General features: G+C 44.1%; 1 protein-coding gene across 1 annotated transcript in view; it reads right to left on the minus strand.

The window, feature by feature from the left end:
• The window catches only part of LOC124619473 (solute carrier family 22 member 1-like), a 264,507-nt gene that overhangs the window by 104,888 nt on the left and 146,275 nt on the right, over positions 1 to 13,344 (minus strand). The window contains exon 3 of the mRNA XM_047145879.1: positions 7,074 to 7,240. Within this exon, the coding sequence (XP_047001835.1) occupies positions 7,074 to 7,240 (167 nt within the window). The remainder of the gene's footprint in view (positions 1 to 7,073; positions 7,241 to 13,344) is intronic.

Genomic DNA, 13,344 nt, shown 5'->3' on the forward strand with positions numbered 1-13,344 from the left:
GTAGTGAGGCCCCAGGGTGAAGAAAAACTGTCACGTTGCTTGCAACACCTGAATTAGATCCACAAGAACATCCAGTTTACGACGGAAATGGTGAAGGATGGTTGCTTACCATTTTTGGACGTCTTGGTAAGTAGGAAAGTGGATGGGTCATTAGGGCATTCCGTCTACCGTAAGCAAGTGTCGAGTTGCCATCACCCTTCACAAATTACCGGCGTCCTTAGAAAGTTGCCACACCGCGCACAAATTGTTTCTGATTGAGACAGTCTTACGAAGGAGCTAGAACACCTACAGTTGGTGTTCAAAGATAGTTACTCTCCACATCATATTAGTACGGCACTAAGGAGGAAGAGACGCTACTACTCACAGCATCAAGACGATGAGGAGCTGTTCAAGTCCACGGCATTCCTTCCATATGTTGGCAACCTTTCATCTACAGTAGGCAGGATCCTAAGTCAACATCAACTTGAAGTAATCTTCCAGCCACCAGCGAATATTTGTGCCCTCCTCGGTTCAGTAAAGGACGGGCTGAGTCGCCGGTAGGCCAGGATTTACAAAATTCCGTACCAATGTGGCAAAGCTTACACGGGTCAGGCGCTATGCACAATGCCCGTAAGGTGCGTTGAACATGAGCGCTACACTTGTCTTTCACAGCCCAATAAGTCGGCCATAGGTGGGCATTGTTTTTCATCTTTATTGTTACTTTATACCTTTGAAAAAGGAATGCCGGCAGCTGCCTAAGCACGCTGCTCTTCGGCCACAGAAACAAAAATACAAGAAACATGAAGACATAAAAACAGATGTACATGTAGGATAAAAACAGGAGGCAGACAAATGAAAAAGAAAGGAAGTCGTTCACAGAAGGCACTGGTTGCACAGGGAAGATCAGCTCAGTGCACAAAAGTAGACAGACGGTTGAACACATGAACGTAGGAGCACTGACGAAGAAGCACCATTGCACTGAGACGAAGAGAAACACTAACACAATGATGGTGATCTTCGGCGCACTATAAACACACTGTTGCACGAATAAAGGGGGGGGGGGGGGGAGTACCACAGAAAAATGAGCATTGTTTGACCACAGGGCAATCTATGGATTATTCTGCCACAAAAATTTTCGATCCAGCGAGATCCTTTTTTTTTTTCCTTTATTGTTATTTTAATACCTGAACAATCAGGTAGGCTGTCAGCGGCATGCTACGCCGCTCTTCAGCCATAGTGTTGACAATAACAGAACACAGAATGGAGAATCAGAATGCACTAGTGACGGGCAAAAAAATAGTGGTCACAGATACACAAAAAACACGGAGCCGTTCACATTCGACGATAACGACACTGAAAACACGTTGACACGGTGCACATAACACTGATGAATCCGACGGCACAAGTGAACGTAGAAGCGTGACGGCGGACACTAAAAACACAAAATGACGTCACACACACGAGACACTGATGGCGATGATCTCCGGCGCGCGAAAGTCCATGTAGCGTGTGCGAGCCCGGGGACCTGCCAAGAGGGGAAGAAGGGTGAGGGGGGGTGGAGAGGGTGGAGAGGGGAGAACAAAGATGCCAATGGCTGAGGAGATGGGCGGAGGAGTAGAGGGACAGGGAGGGGAGGAGTGGGGAGAAAGGAGGGAGGGATGGTGCCCAAAGGAACAGACACAGGAAGAGGGAGGGAGGATCAAAGTTGATAGGAGGGGTAGATGGAGGGGAGGAGGACATCATCATGGAGGGGGAGCTGGCAGAAGCCACCTTGGGAGAGGGTAAGGAGGGTGGAGAGATGGAGACCGGGTGGGACGTGGGAATACAGGCGTGGCAGTGGGCGGGGGCGGGAGAGGATGGGCGAGACAAGCGGGTGAGGAGGATCGAGTTTGCGGAAGGTGTACACGATCCATAGTGAGGTCCTTTTGAGATTCAGTAATTAAAGAATCAGTGGAAATACGTTTAGCTCGAGATCTTACAAATCATGACGGCGGTTTTCAACTGGACAGGCTTGGGACCCGTTGATATCTTTAATTTCTTCTGAGAGGAAATACTTTATCTATAATGACACTTCCGGAGACATCTGACGTTTGCTTTTAGCGCAGCAAACGCGCGTTCCGACAAGAGGACGGACATGTAGTTTCATCTTTATGCATGCGCCTGGGTGCCACAGATGGAACAGGATTTCAGAGGGCGCGAACTTCGATAGAGGGCGCTCCTGTGACGGCCGCCAATGCGCATGCATCCTCGCGCCAATTTTTGCTATACCGTGAACTAGCAGTTTGCAGTGGTTGACACTGAACGGTTACCCGCCGAAATATTGTGCAAGAAGTCAACATGATCCGTCTGCAATCCCGAAATCTCATAGAATAACCTTTATGTAGTTCTGTCCCCGGAGACCCTGCACCCCATACTTGCCTCTTTCCTTCCCACCTCCCTCCCTCCCTACCTGGCCCTCTTCAGCGCGCCCCCCTCGCCCATCTCCCCCCTCTCTTTCCCTCCCTCCCTCCCCTCTTCCAGTCTCCCATCTCCTTGCGCCTGGCAGATCCTCTGTTTTGATCATTGTCAGTGTGCCACATCAGTGTTGTGTTTAGTGCTGTTTCTCCTGTGCGTCAAGAGGTGTGATTTTAGTTGTGTGCTGGTTGGTTGGTTGTTTGGGGAAGGAGACCAGACAGCGTGGTCATCGGCCTAGTTGTGTGCTGCCTTGAGGTTCACTTCAGTGTGTTGTTATGTGCTACGCCATCCGTCGATACTTTTATGCTCCGGTCATGCTGTGCCTTGTGTTCTTGTAATTGTTGCAGTGGGTGGTTTTTTGTGTGCGCTACTTTTTTACTGTTTTTATCTCCATTTTGCAGTCGCCCCTTTTTTGTCCATTGCCTTCCATGATGTTCCCCCTTTTTTATATCTATGTTCACCATATTCTCTCCTTTGTATATTTTTAACTGTCTTCTATTGTTTTGTTCTACGTCTTTCGGCTGAAGAGCAACGCATATGCTGCTGCCAGCCCGCCCCGATGGAGAATTGAAATACAATAAAGGAAAAAAAAGCACTAGAGAGTAAGTCAAAGTGTGAAAGTTTTGCCCTAACCTAAGGCAACCAGGGACTCAAAGCATATGGCGTGGAGGCCAGACACAAGCCAGCCGGTGAGCGAATACTCGGTTGCCAAGGAACAGGAGAGCCTATGCTAGCCTCTGTGCCATGGGAGGCCAGTTGCTGTGGTGCTGCTGCCCCTCTTGGATTCTCTTACATTACTTGTCATGTGTGCAGAGAATATGGATGTGTACAAGTATCGATGTAATGCTGTTAAACTGGTGACTTTTTTTATTTAATGTACTTAGATCATCTTCAGACCTCTTACTCCACGATGGCGGCAGGAGCTAGGCTGGCTGAGCAGGCTGCTCTAGAGAGATGTAACAGATCAAAACCGATCAGCAGTTTAAATAAAGTATTTATGTGATCAACACTATTTTTAGCAAATATTAGTGATAAAAAGACCATCATGCAGGAAATTAAAAAAATCCAGATTTTCAGAAATAAAGTAAAAGAATAGATCAGCCACTTCTACAATTTATCAAAAGGTGTTTGGACTTAGGGACATAAAGCCTTTATAACTCTAATGTTTCTATTAAACAGATCTTACTTTGAATTATTAGATGAAATCAGCCGCTGAGATCTATAAGCAGAAGTTCAGTGGCTGTTTTTCTTGTATTATATGTAGGTTAAGTAATCAAGAAGTAGCTAATTCATATAATTATCAGTGTGAGTAGATTAGTGCTTGAAATATTTTTTTTGTTTTTATACTTCATGTAAGTATGGTAACTAATGGTAGCTTCTCCTGTCTGCTAATGTTTTCAGTTGATTTGTTCCAAATCCATGAAGGGTCTCCAGCATGATGAGACTCACGGAAAACAATGTGAGTGAGTGAGAACAATCACAAAGACAATTATGCAGTGTTCCATGCAACATTCAACTCTTGTTTTAAATGGCCTGTGACTATCAATTCTAATGCAGAGCAAACTAGTCACGACCACATCATGCCCCACGTACAAATTCTGCAGGATGCATTTGACAATCATGCCAGCCACAGCCGTATAACATCTTGAAGGACACCTCATGCCATGTGAGAAACATGCCTTAACCTGGTAGTATTGTAAGAACGTCAGTATAATGGGCAAAATGAGATCCCAGATGTCAAGACAAGATAAATTGTGGTGGGGTGAGGAAGGAACCCTAAAAATAAGCTACCTTCCTCCTGGTCAAGTTCATACCAAACAGTACCTGACAGTCTGGGTGCAACACTCACCATAACTCATGGTGCATCTGCTACATAATACGAGTACATAGTGGACAATAAGTTTATGTGGTGGTTTTAATGTTTATGAGAGTATGGGATTTCATTCCGTCAGATATCAGTCTCTTCATTTGTAATCGCAACATGCTACTGATCTGTTTATTTTGTCATTTTCATATGTGGAGTTCAATTGTGGACAATAAGTTCATGTGGTGGTTTTAATGTTTATGAGAGTATGGGATTTCATTCCATCAGATATCAGTCTCTTCATTTGTAATCGCAACATGCTACTGATCTGTTTATTTTGTCATTTTCATATGTGGAGTTCAATTATATCACTGCAGATTGAAGAAATAGTTGTGTGAATAACACTTGTGCAAGTGTTTTAGTTAAATCCAAACTATAGGTACTTATTAAAATTTTTTCTGGTCAGTATATAGACTTATAATGTTTGAAAAAGTTATTTCAGTTTTATTTATTTGCATCTTTGCACTTACTGTTTGCACAAAAAACTTAATTTATGAATGAATTATTTGAAACGATTCATTTTTCTGGACAATCAATGGGCTATACAACTATCATTGATGAGTGCAATATCTTTGGCAGGCAGTTGTGTTGAGTTTTAGTATCAGTTCAGTTGTAAAATTATGAGCAGGAGCTTCCTTGGGCCAGTCGTTATGTTTACCACAGTGGCCAAAAGTAATAAATTGTAACTAAAACTGAATTAAATTATTTGTTTGATGAAAAAGGAGGATGTTAACTGTTAAAATAATGAGAATCACTAATTTGCCTTCAGTATACAAAACTAGAAATTAATCTGGGACTATAAAGATCTTTCATGGAAATCATTTATATACAAGGGCTATTCAGAAAGTAGGGAACATTTTGGTATTAAAAAAAAACTAAGTACAAGAAATACATTTTATTATATACATATATTATATTACATACATTATATACATCTGACATACTACTTTTCCACATACTCACAAAACACATTGAGGCATTTATAGTAGCGGATAAGTTTTGAAAGATCTTCGTCATAAAATTCTGCCGCCTGAGACTTCAGCCAGTGGGTCACGCCCGCCTGGAGTTCCGCATCATCATCAAAGCGCTGCGTTGCAAGCCAGTTCTTAATCTTGGGAAACAAGTGGAAGTCGCTTGGTGCAAGATCGGGGCTGGAGGGTGGATGAGGGAAATTTTCTAATTTGAATGAATTAAAGAGTTCTTTAGTGCGGTTTGCCGTGTGAGGTCGGGCATTGTCATGCAAAAACAAAATTTTGGATGTCAGCTTTCCTCTGCATTTGTTTTGAACTGCTCTTCTAAGGCTGTGCAAAGTTTGACAGTACTGGGCAGAATTTATGGTTTTTCCATGTTCGAGAAAATCAATAAGAAGCACACCTTGCCTATCCCAAAACACTGTCGCCATCAACTTCCTTCCTGACAAGGTTTGCAAACATTTTCTTGGTTTTTTGGGGGGGGGGGGGGGGGGGGGGGACCTTGTGTGCCCCCACTCCACGGACTGTAATTTTGTCTCGCAGTTGACGTGTTTCACCCAAGTCTCGTCACCAGTTATGATTTGATCCAGTAATGAATCACCATGTTTGTGGTAGGCCTCCAGAAATGTCAACGTTGCCCTGATTCGCTGTTCTTTATAGTGCTCTGTAAGCATTTTAGGCACCCATACGGCACAAAATTTGTGGTAGCCTAGCTTTTGACTGACAATTTCAAACAACAAAGTCCGTGAAACTTGTGCAAAAGAAAGCGAAAGCTCCGTCATTGTGAAGCGACGGTTTTCACGAATCGTTTCATCAACTTTAGCGACAAGATCGTCAGTCACAATGCTCGGGCGTCCACTCTTCTCTTCATCATGAACGTTGGTTCGGCCATTTTTAAACAGAACTCACCATTTCTGGACGGAACATTCATTCATTACGTTGTTTTCGTACAGTTCGCGCAGTTCACGATAAATTTCTATAGGTTTTAGGTTTTTTGCCAACAAAAACCGTATCATAGACCGCACGTCACAAATGGCGGGATTTTCGATTGCAGAGCACATTTCAAATTCGAATATTGGAAAAACCAGACGCGCAGAGATGTTCCCGCTGTCACAGATGGATGCCGACTGAGCTGCAGAGCACGCACATACCAAAATTACGCGATCGGCGAGCGCCTAGCGGCGTCAGATGGAAACGTACCCTACTTTCTGAATAGCCCTCGTAAAAGATAAGTAAAATATGTTAAATCATTTCAGCATACCCATCATTCTGGTGTGAAATGCAATAAGAATTGAATACTGAGTATATTTAGTAATCTATGACAGTAGAAGAAGCATTATGTGGTCCAGGTGTGAATCTATAAATATCTGACATCTGAAATTGAGATGACTGACAATGTCTTCTCGGACTATCACCACGTATGGGATAAATCTCAACCTGATGGGCAGAGTGAGACTTCATAGGTGTCATCCAGCTTCTTGCAGCCCCACTGAAACTGAAACTGAGTCACCAGTACTGACTCTGTCAATCCCACAAGTCTACAGAGTTTAAAAAACCGAATACGAGCATTCACAGTGAATAAGTAGTTCATACAAAATCCACAGAGCCACACTAATTCTGTTCCCAACTGTTGCTATGAGTGTCGCCCCCCCCCCCCTCCCCCTGGGAATATGTAGTTTTAAATCACAGGCCTGGATGTGCTAATTCTTTTTTTCATTTTTCACAACTGAGTTGACTCCAAAACAAACTGTGCACCTTACCTCACTTGTCATGATAGCAGGCAGGGCTGAGAGGTTGTAGCTTACCTCACTTGTCATGGTAGCAGGCAGGGCTGAGAGGTTGTAGTGCCAGCCCTGGTCACAGGTGGTGACAGGTGCCTCATGCGCCCGTGCTGGCGGCCTGTGGTCACGCTGCCACTGGATGTAAGCCGCCACCAGGTCATCTGAGTATCGCTCGCAGCTGCTGTACACACCTGCATCAGGACCCCCATCCAATGGTGAAACACACATGCATACCGATACTTTGAAGCACTATAACAAAACGTGGACAAAATCACACTCACATTCTACAGTAAACACTTTTACTTCCATCGTATGTTTGCTGGCTTCTCCATAAGACACTGGTGTTTCCTTTTGCTTTCTGCTTGCACTATCACATCTCTGAAACCATACTAGTTTAACAGATCAGTATAAAGACTATAAGAGTCAAAGGACATGAAGGGGCGGTACCAGTTGAGAAGGCAGTGAGGTAGGCTACAACTCTATTCCCAATGTTATTCAACCTATCCACTGAGCAAACAAAGAAGAAATTTGAAAGGAAATTTAAGTTCATGTAGGAAAAACAAAAACTTTGTGGTTTTCTAATTCCTTTGTTAATTCTGTCAGATCAGTTGAATGGATTGGATATTGCCTTGAAAAGAGGTTATAAGATGGACATTAACAAAGTATGGAATACAGTTGAGTTAAATCAAGTGATGCTGAAGGAATTGGATTTGGAAGTGCAGCACTAAAAGTAATGCTGTATGAGTTTTCCTATTTGGATACAAAATAACTAACAGTGGCTGAAGTAGACAGGACAGAAAATGCAAACTGTCAATATCTACAACAGCATTTCTGGAAAAGAGAACTACCATAAAACATTGGTAATTAGTGGTAATTGAATTTGGGAAAACACGAATTACACAGAGAGAGATGGTTTTACAGACCTTTTATTTAAAACTTGATCCAGAACTTGATGTTAATAGTACATTATTACAGTAAACAAAGTTATCTAACCTGTTAATGTATAACTTAGAGTTTGTTTTAGAAATAATGTCCTACTAGAAACTCAAATACTTACAGTAAACACATATGTATTACATAAACTACTGTATGATTATTAATTTATTTTCAGATTTTTGTTTCTGTGAAGCACATCTGTTCTCGGCAGCATACTTCTGCCATCTTTGTAGAAGCATAATGCCAGCAGGTGCCGTCACATTATCTCGCCCCTGTAGCACAATGCAAATTCTAATGCCATCATTCCGTCACTATGACTCCATCATCATAATTGCTATTTCCCTCCCTCTCCATCCCCCTCCCTCCCACCCCTCCTTTCTCCATCCCTGTTAATTTTTTATTTTATCCATGATATTCTTTTGATTTTTTAAATGTAATAAAACATCTGTCATAGATCTCAGATTAAATGGGGGCTCATATTGCCAGGACTCAAATTACCGCGATTTTACTGTATGTTAATATCTAATACAAATTTAAACTTTAGGAAGTCTTTTCTGAAAATATTAATCTCAACTGTAGCATTGTACAGAGGCAGAACATGAATGATAAACAGTTAAAACAAGAGGAGAACAGAAGCCATTGAGGTTTCTGCTGCAGGAGAATAATTAACATTCGATGGATAGAATGGATTACTAATTATTATTATTATTATTTCTTTTTTCCTTGACTTGATGTGCAACCCGCCATGACTCTGTCATCTGTGCCAACCTCTTCTACATTTACCACAGGGGCGGCTTCTGAGGTAGTGACACTGTGCCATGGCACCACTTGTATAAAAAGAAAAAAGAGGATCAATGCCAACTGCTCATAAAACATTGCTCCAGAGTATGTATTTTCTGATGCATTTCCCCTTGCGCGCTCTCGTGATATTTAACTGAAGCTTGGAGCCAACTGCAGACTGGCACTTCTGCCCCCATAGAAGCACGATCTGCCATCTAGCGATCATGTTAGAATACACCGGGGCGCAGATTTCTTGTAATTCAGTTTTGCAATCTTTCTGCAAGTTAGTGATAATGCATTCCTTGCTCAATTAAATCGAATAGAGAAATAATGCACTTAAATATTGTTATAAATAGCTATGTGTAATTTGAATATAATTATGCCCTTAGATTTTGAAACTAAGAGGCATTATTTCAATATTGGTATATTTCACAACAGCAGGGCTATTGCTACAAAACAAAAAAACTAACGTATTCACCAACGGTTGAGCATCAGTTTTCCAATCAAAGGTCTAGTATTTCATTTATACTCGTTATGTTCACGTATTACAGTTCTATACAAACACGTTGTAGTTATTGCAAGGTCAGGCAATTGACTGTATATAACTGTCTGTCAGCACAGTGTTCTCTGTAAGGGAAAATTCAGTTGATTGTGAAAATAGATTCATGAAATGTCAAAGCGATACATGAATAATGTGCCTAGTCTTTCATTTCTAGATAAAACTAACATTCAGCAGAAATTAGATTCGCAATATAGACAAACAATTGACAGCCACAACAAACGTGTAGAAAAGAATAGATATATATTGAATTTAATTATAAACTGTATTCGGTTCTGCGGTGCTTTGGAACTGACTCTCAGTGGCCACGATGAATCTGATGCCTCTCAAAATAAGGCGGTTTTTCACGAGCTAATTCAGTTCACTGCAGAACTGGATAAACATACTCAAGTTCATCTCATTCAAGTATCAGTGTTCAAAGGCATTTCTAAGACTTTTTTTTTGTTATGGTTTTAGGGCGCAAAACTGCTACGGTCATTAGCGCCCAGTCTGTGACTTAGGAAAAGGCAGAAATGGGAACGAAACTCAAAAAATTGGAGAAACTAAAAATAGAAGGAAAGCTTAAAAAACCACTATAGAAGGGGGTTGTTGTCCCCAAAAAGAGCTTCAAATGACTGACCTCATCTCGCTGGCACTAATAAACTCGAGAACGCGATCGGCTGAGCACGTGTCATCTGCTAAAATGGAAGATATATCATGCGACAGCTGTAGACGGACGCGTAACGGAGTAAAATAGGGGCACTCAAGTAAAAGGTGTCTTACCGTCCACAGCTGAGAGCAGTGGGGACAGAGTGGGGGAGGATCACCACTTAAAAGATGTCGATGGCTAAAAAGACAGTGCCCTATCCGGAGTCTAGTTCAAATTACCACCTCCCGACGACGCGGTCGGGAGGAAGAGGTCCAAGCACAGGGAACAGCTTTCACGTCCCGCAATTTATTATTGGGAAGTATCGACCAATGTGCGTGCCATAAAAGAGTCACACGACGACATAAAACACTCCGTAGATCGGCGAAGGGAATCGTGCGAATAGCTGGCCGAAGAAGAGAGACTGCAGCCTTGGCCGCTATATTGGCCGCCTCATTTCCACAGATACCAACGTGTCCTGGGATCCAGAGGAACGCCACAGAGATGCCCCCCCCCCAAGTGGAGCAAGTGGAGGCAGTCCTGAATCCGGTGGACCAGAGGGTGGACAGGGTACAGAGCTTGGAGACTGAGGAGAGAGCTGAGAGAATCTGAACAGATAACATACTGTATCCGCTGATGGCGATGGATGTGTTCGACAGCCTGGAGAACAGCGTAAAGCTCCGCAGTATAAACCGAACACTGGTCAGGAAGCCGAAATTGATTTGGGGTGTCGCCAACAATATAGTCACTCCCTACACCAAACGATGTTTTTGAGCCATCAGTGTAAATAAATGTGGCTTCCTTCATTTGTGCACATAGAGCAGAAAATGCCCGATGATAAACAAGTGAAGGGGTACCATCCTTGGGGAACTGACAAAGGTCACGGAGCATGCAGGTCCGGGGACGGAGCCAAGGCGGTGCTGTACCACAAGTTGTCAAGAAGGTTTTAGGAAAGAGGAAGGAAAGAGAATGGAGCAGTTGACGGAAGTGGACTCCTAGTGGTAGTAGGGAGGAAGGGCGGCCTGCACACCCTACATCCAAGCAGGCGTCGAAAAAAATGTCATGGGCCGGATTACCAAGCATGGAAGACAGATGGCTAGCATTACGACTCAGAAGGACTGCTCGCCGATTGGACAGCGGAGGTTCAGCAGTCTCAGCATAAAGGCTTTCCACAGGGCTGGTGTAAAAAGATCCAGACACTAAACGTAATCCAAGGTGGTGGATAGAGTCGAGACGCCGAAGAATAGACGGCCGAGCAGAGGAGTAAACTATGCTTCCATAGTCAAATTTCGAGCGCACTAAGGCGCGATAGAGGCGGAGAAGGACCACTCGGTCCGCTCCCCAGGAGGTACCATTCAGGACACGGAGGGTGTTGAGGGATCGCAGGCAGCGACCCGAAAGATAGGAAACGTGGGAGGACCAGCACAGTTTTCTGTCAAACATAAGACCCAAGAATTTAGCGACGTCCGAAAACGGAAGGTTGACAGGTCCTAGATGTAAGGAAGGTAGAAGAAACTCCTTACGACGCCAAAAATTAACACACACGGTCTTACCGGGAGAAAAGCGGAAGCCGGTTTCGATGCTCCAAGAGTGGAGGCGATCGAGACATCCTTGAAGACGTCGTTCAAGAAGGCTGGTCCGTTGAGAGCTGTAGTAGATCGCAAAATCGTCCACAAAGAGGGAGCCTGAGACATCGGGAAGGAGACAGTCCATAATTGGATTTATGGCAATGGCAAACAGTACAACACTTAGCACGGAGCCCTGGGATACCCCACTTTATTGGGAGAAAGTATGGGAGAGAGTAGTGTTCACCCGCACTCTAAATGTGCGCTCTGCCATACATTCGCGAAGAAAAAGGGGCAGCCGACCTCGAAAGCCCCAAGAGAACAGTGTGCGGAGAATGCCTGTCCTCCAACAGGTATCGTATGCTCTCTCCAGATCAAAAAATATTGCTACTGTTTGGCGTTTCCGGAGAAAATTGTTCATAATATAAGTGGAGAGAGCAACAAGATGGTCAACTGCAGAACGATGCTTTCGGAATCCGCATTGGGCAGGTGTTAAAAGACTTCGGGACTCCAGTCACCAAGCTAAACGGCAATTCACCATACGCTCCAAAAACTTACAGACACTACTCGTGAGAGAAATGGGGCGATAGCTAGAGGGGAGATGTTTGTCCTTTCCAGGTTTCGGAACAGGAACGACGATAGCTTCCCGCCATCGTCTGGGAAAAGTACTGTCGGTCCAAATTCGATTATAAAGGCGAAGGAGGTAACGCAGACTACGGGTTGATAAATGCAGCAACATTTGGATGTCGATACCATCCGGTCCTGGGGCGGAGGAGCGAGAAGAAGAGAGTGCATGTTGGAGTTCCCGCATGGAGAAAACAGTATTATAGCTTTCGCGATATTGAGAGGAGAAAGCAAGAGGTTGCACTTCCGCTGCACGTTTCTTCGGGAGAAACGCTGGTGGGTAATTTGAAGAGCTCGAAATCTCAGCAAAGTGTTGACCCAAGGAGTTAGAAATTGCGATGGGGTCCACTAATGTATCATGCGCGACAGTGAGCCCAGAGACTGGGGAGAAACTGGGCGCGCCAGATAACCGTCGAATCCGACTCCAAACTTCCGAGGAGGGAGTGAAGATGTTAAATGAGCTAATAAAGAATTTCCAGCTTGCCTTCTTGCTATCGCGGATGACGCGACGGCATCGCGCATGGAACTGCTTATAGCAGATACAGTTGGCCAAAATAGGATGGTGGCGGAAAACGCGAAGATCACGTCGCCGCTCATGTATTGCGTCACGGCATGCCTCGTTCCACCAAGGAACTGGGGAGCGCCGGGGCAATTCGGAGGTGCGTGGTATTGAACGTTCCGCATCTGTAAGAATAACGTCTTTAATATGTGTGACCTCATCGTCGACGCTAGGAAAGTGACGGTCATCGAATGTCGCTAGAGACGAAAAAAGTGTCCAATCGGCTTGGGCAAACTTCCAGCGTCACGGGCGCATATATGGCAGTTGAGGCTGCAGTCTAAGGACACATGGGAAGTGGTCACTCGAGTGTGTATCATCAAGGGCGAACCATTCGAAGCACCGAGCTAGCGGAACAGTACCGACCGAAAGATCCAAATGAGAGAAATTTGTTGTGGAGGCAGACAAAAATGTAGGGTCCCCAGTGTTGAGGCAAACTAGATCCGCTTGGTGGAAGACGTCTATCAATAGTGAGCCACGCGGACAAGGATGTGGAGAACCCCAAAGCGGGTGGTGGGCTTTGAAGTCCCCAACCAGCAAATAGGGGGGGGGTGGAAGCTGACCAAGAAGATGAAGGAGATCAGCTCGTGCCATTGGTGTGGACGATGGAATGTATACAGTACAAAGAGAGAAGGTATATACAGAAAGGG

The sequence above is a fragment of the Schistocerca americana genome, chromosome 6 (assembly GCF_021461395.2).
Source record: "Schistocerca americana isolate TAMUIC-IGC-003095 chromosome 6, iqSchAmer2.1, whole genome shotgun sequence".
NCBI lineage: Eukaryota > Metazoa > Arthropoda > Insecta > Orthoptera > Acrididae > Schistocerca > Schistocerca americana.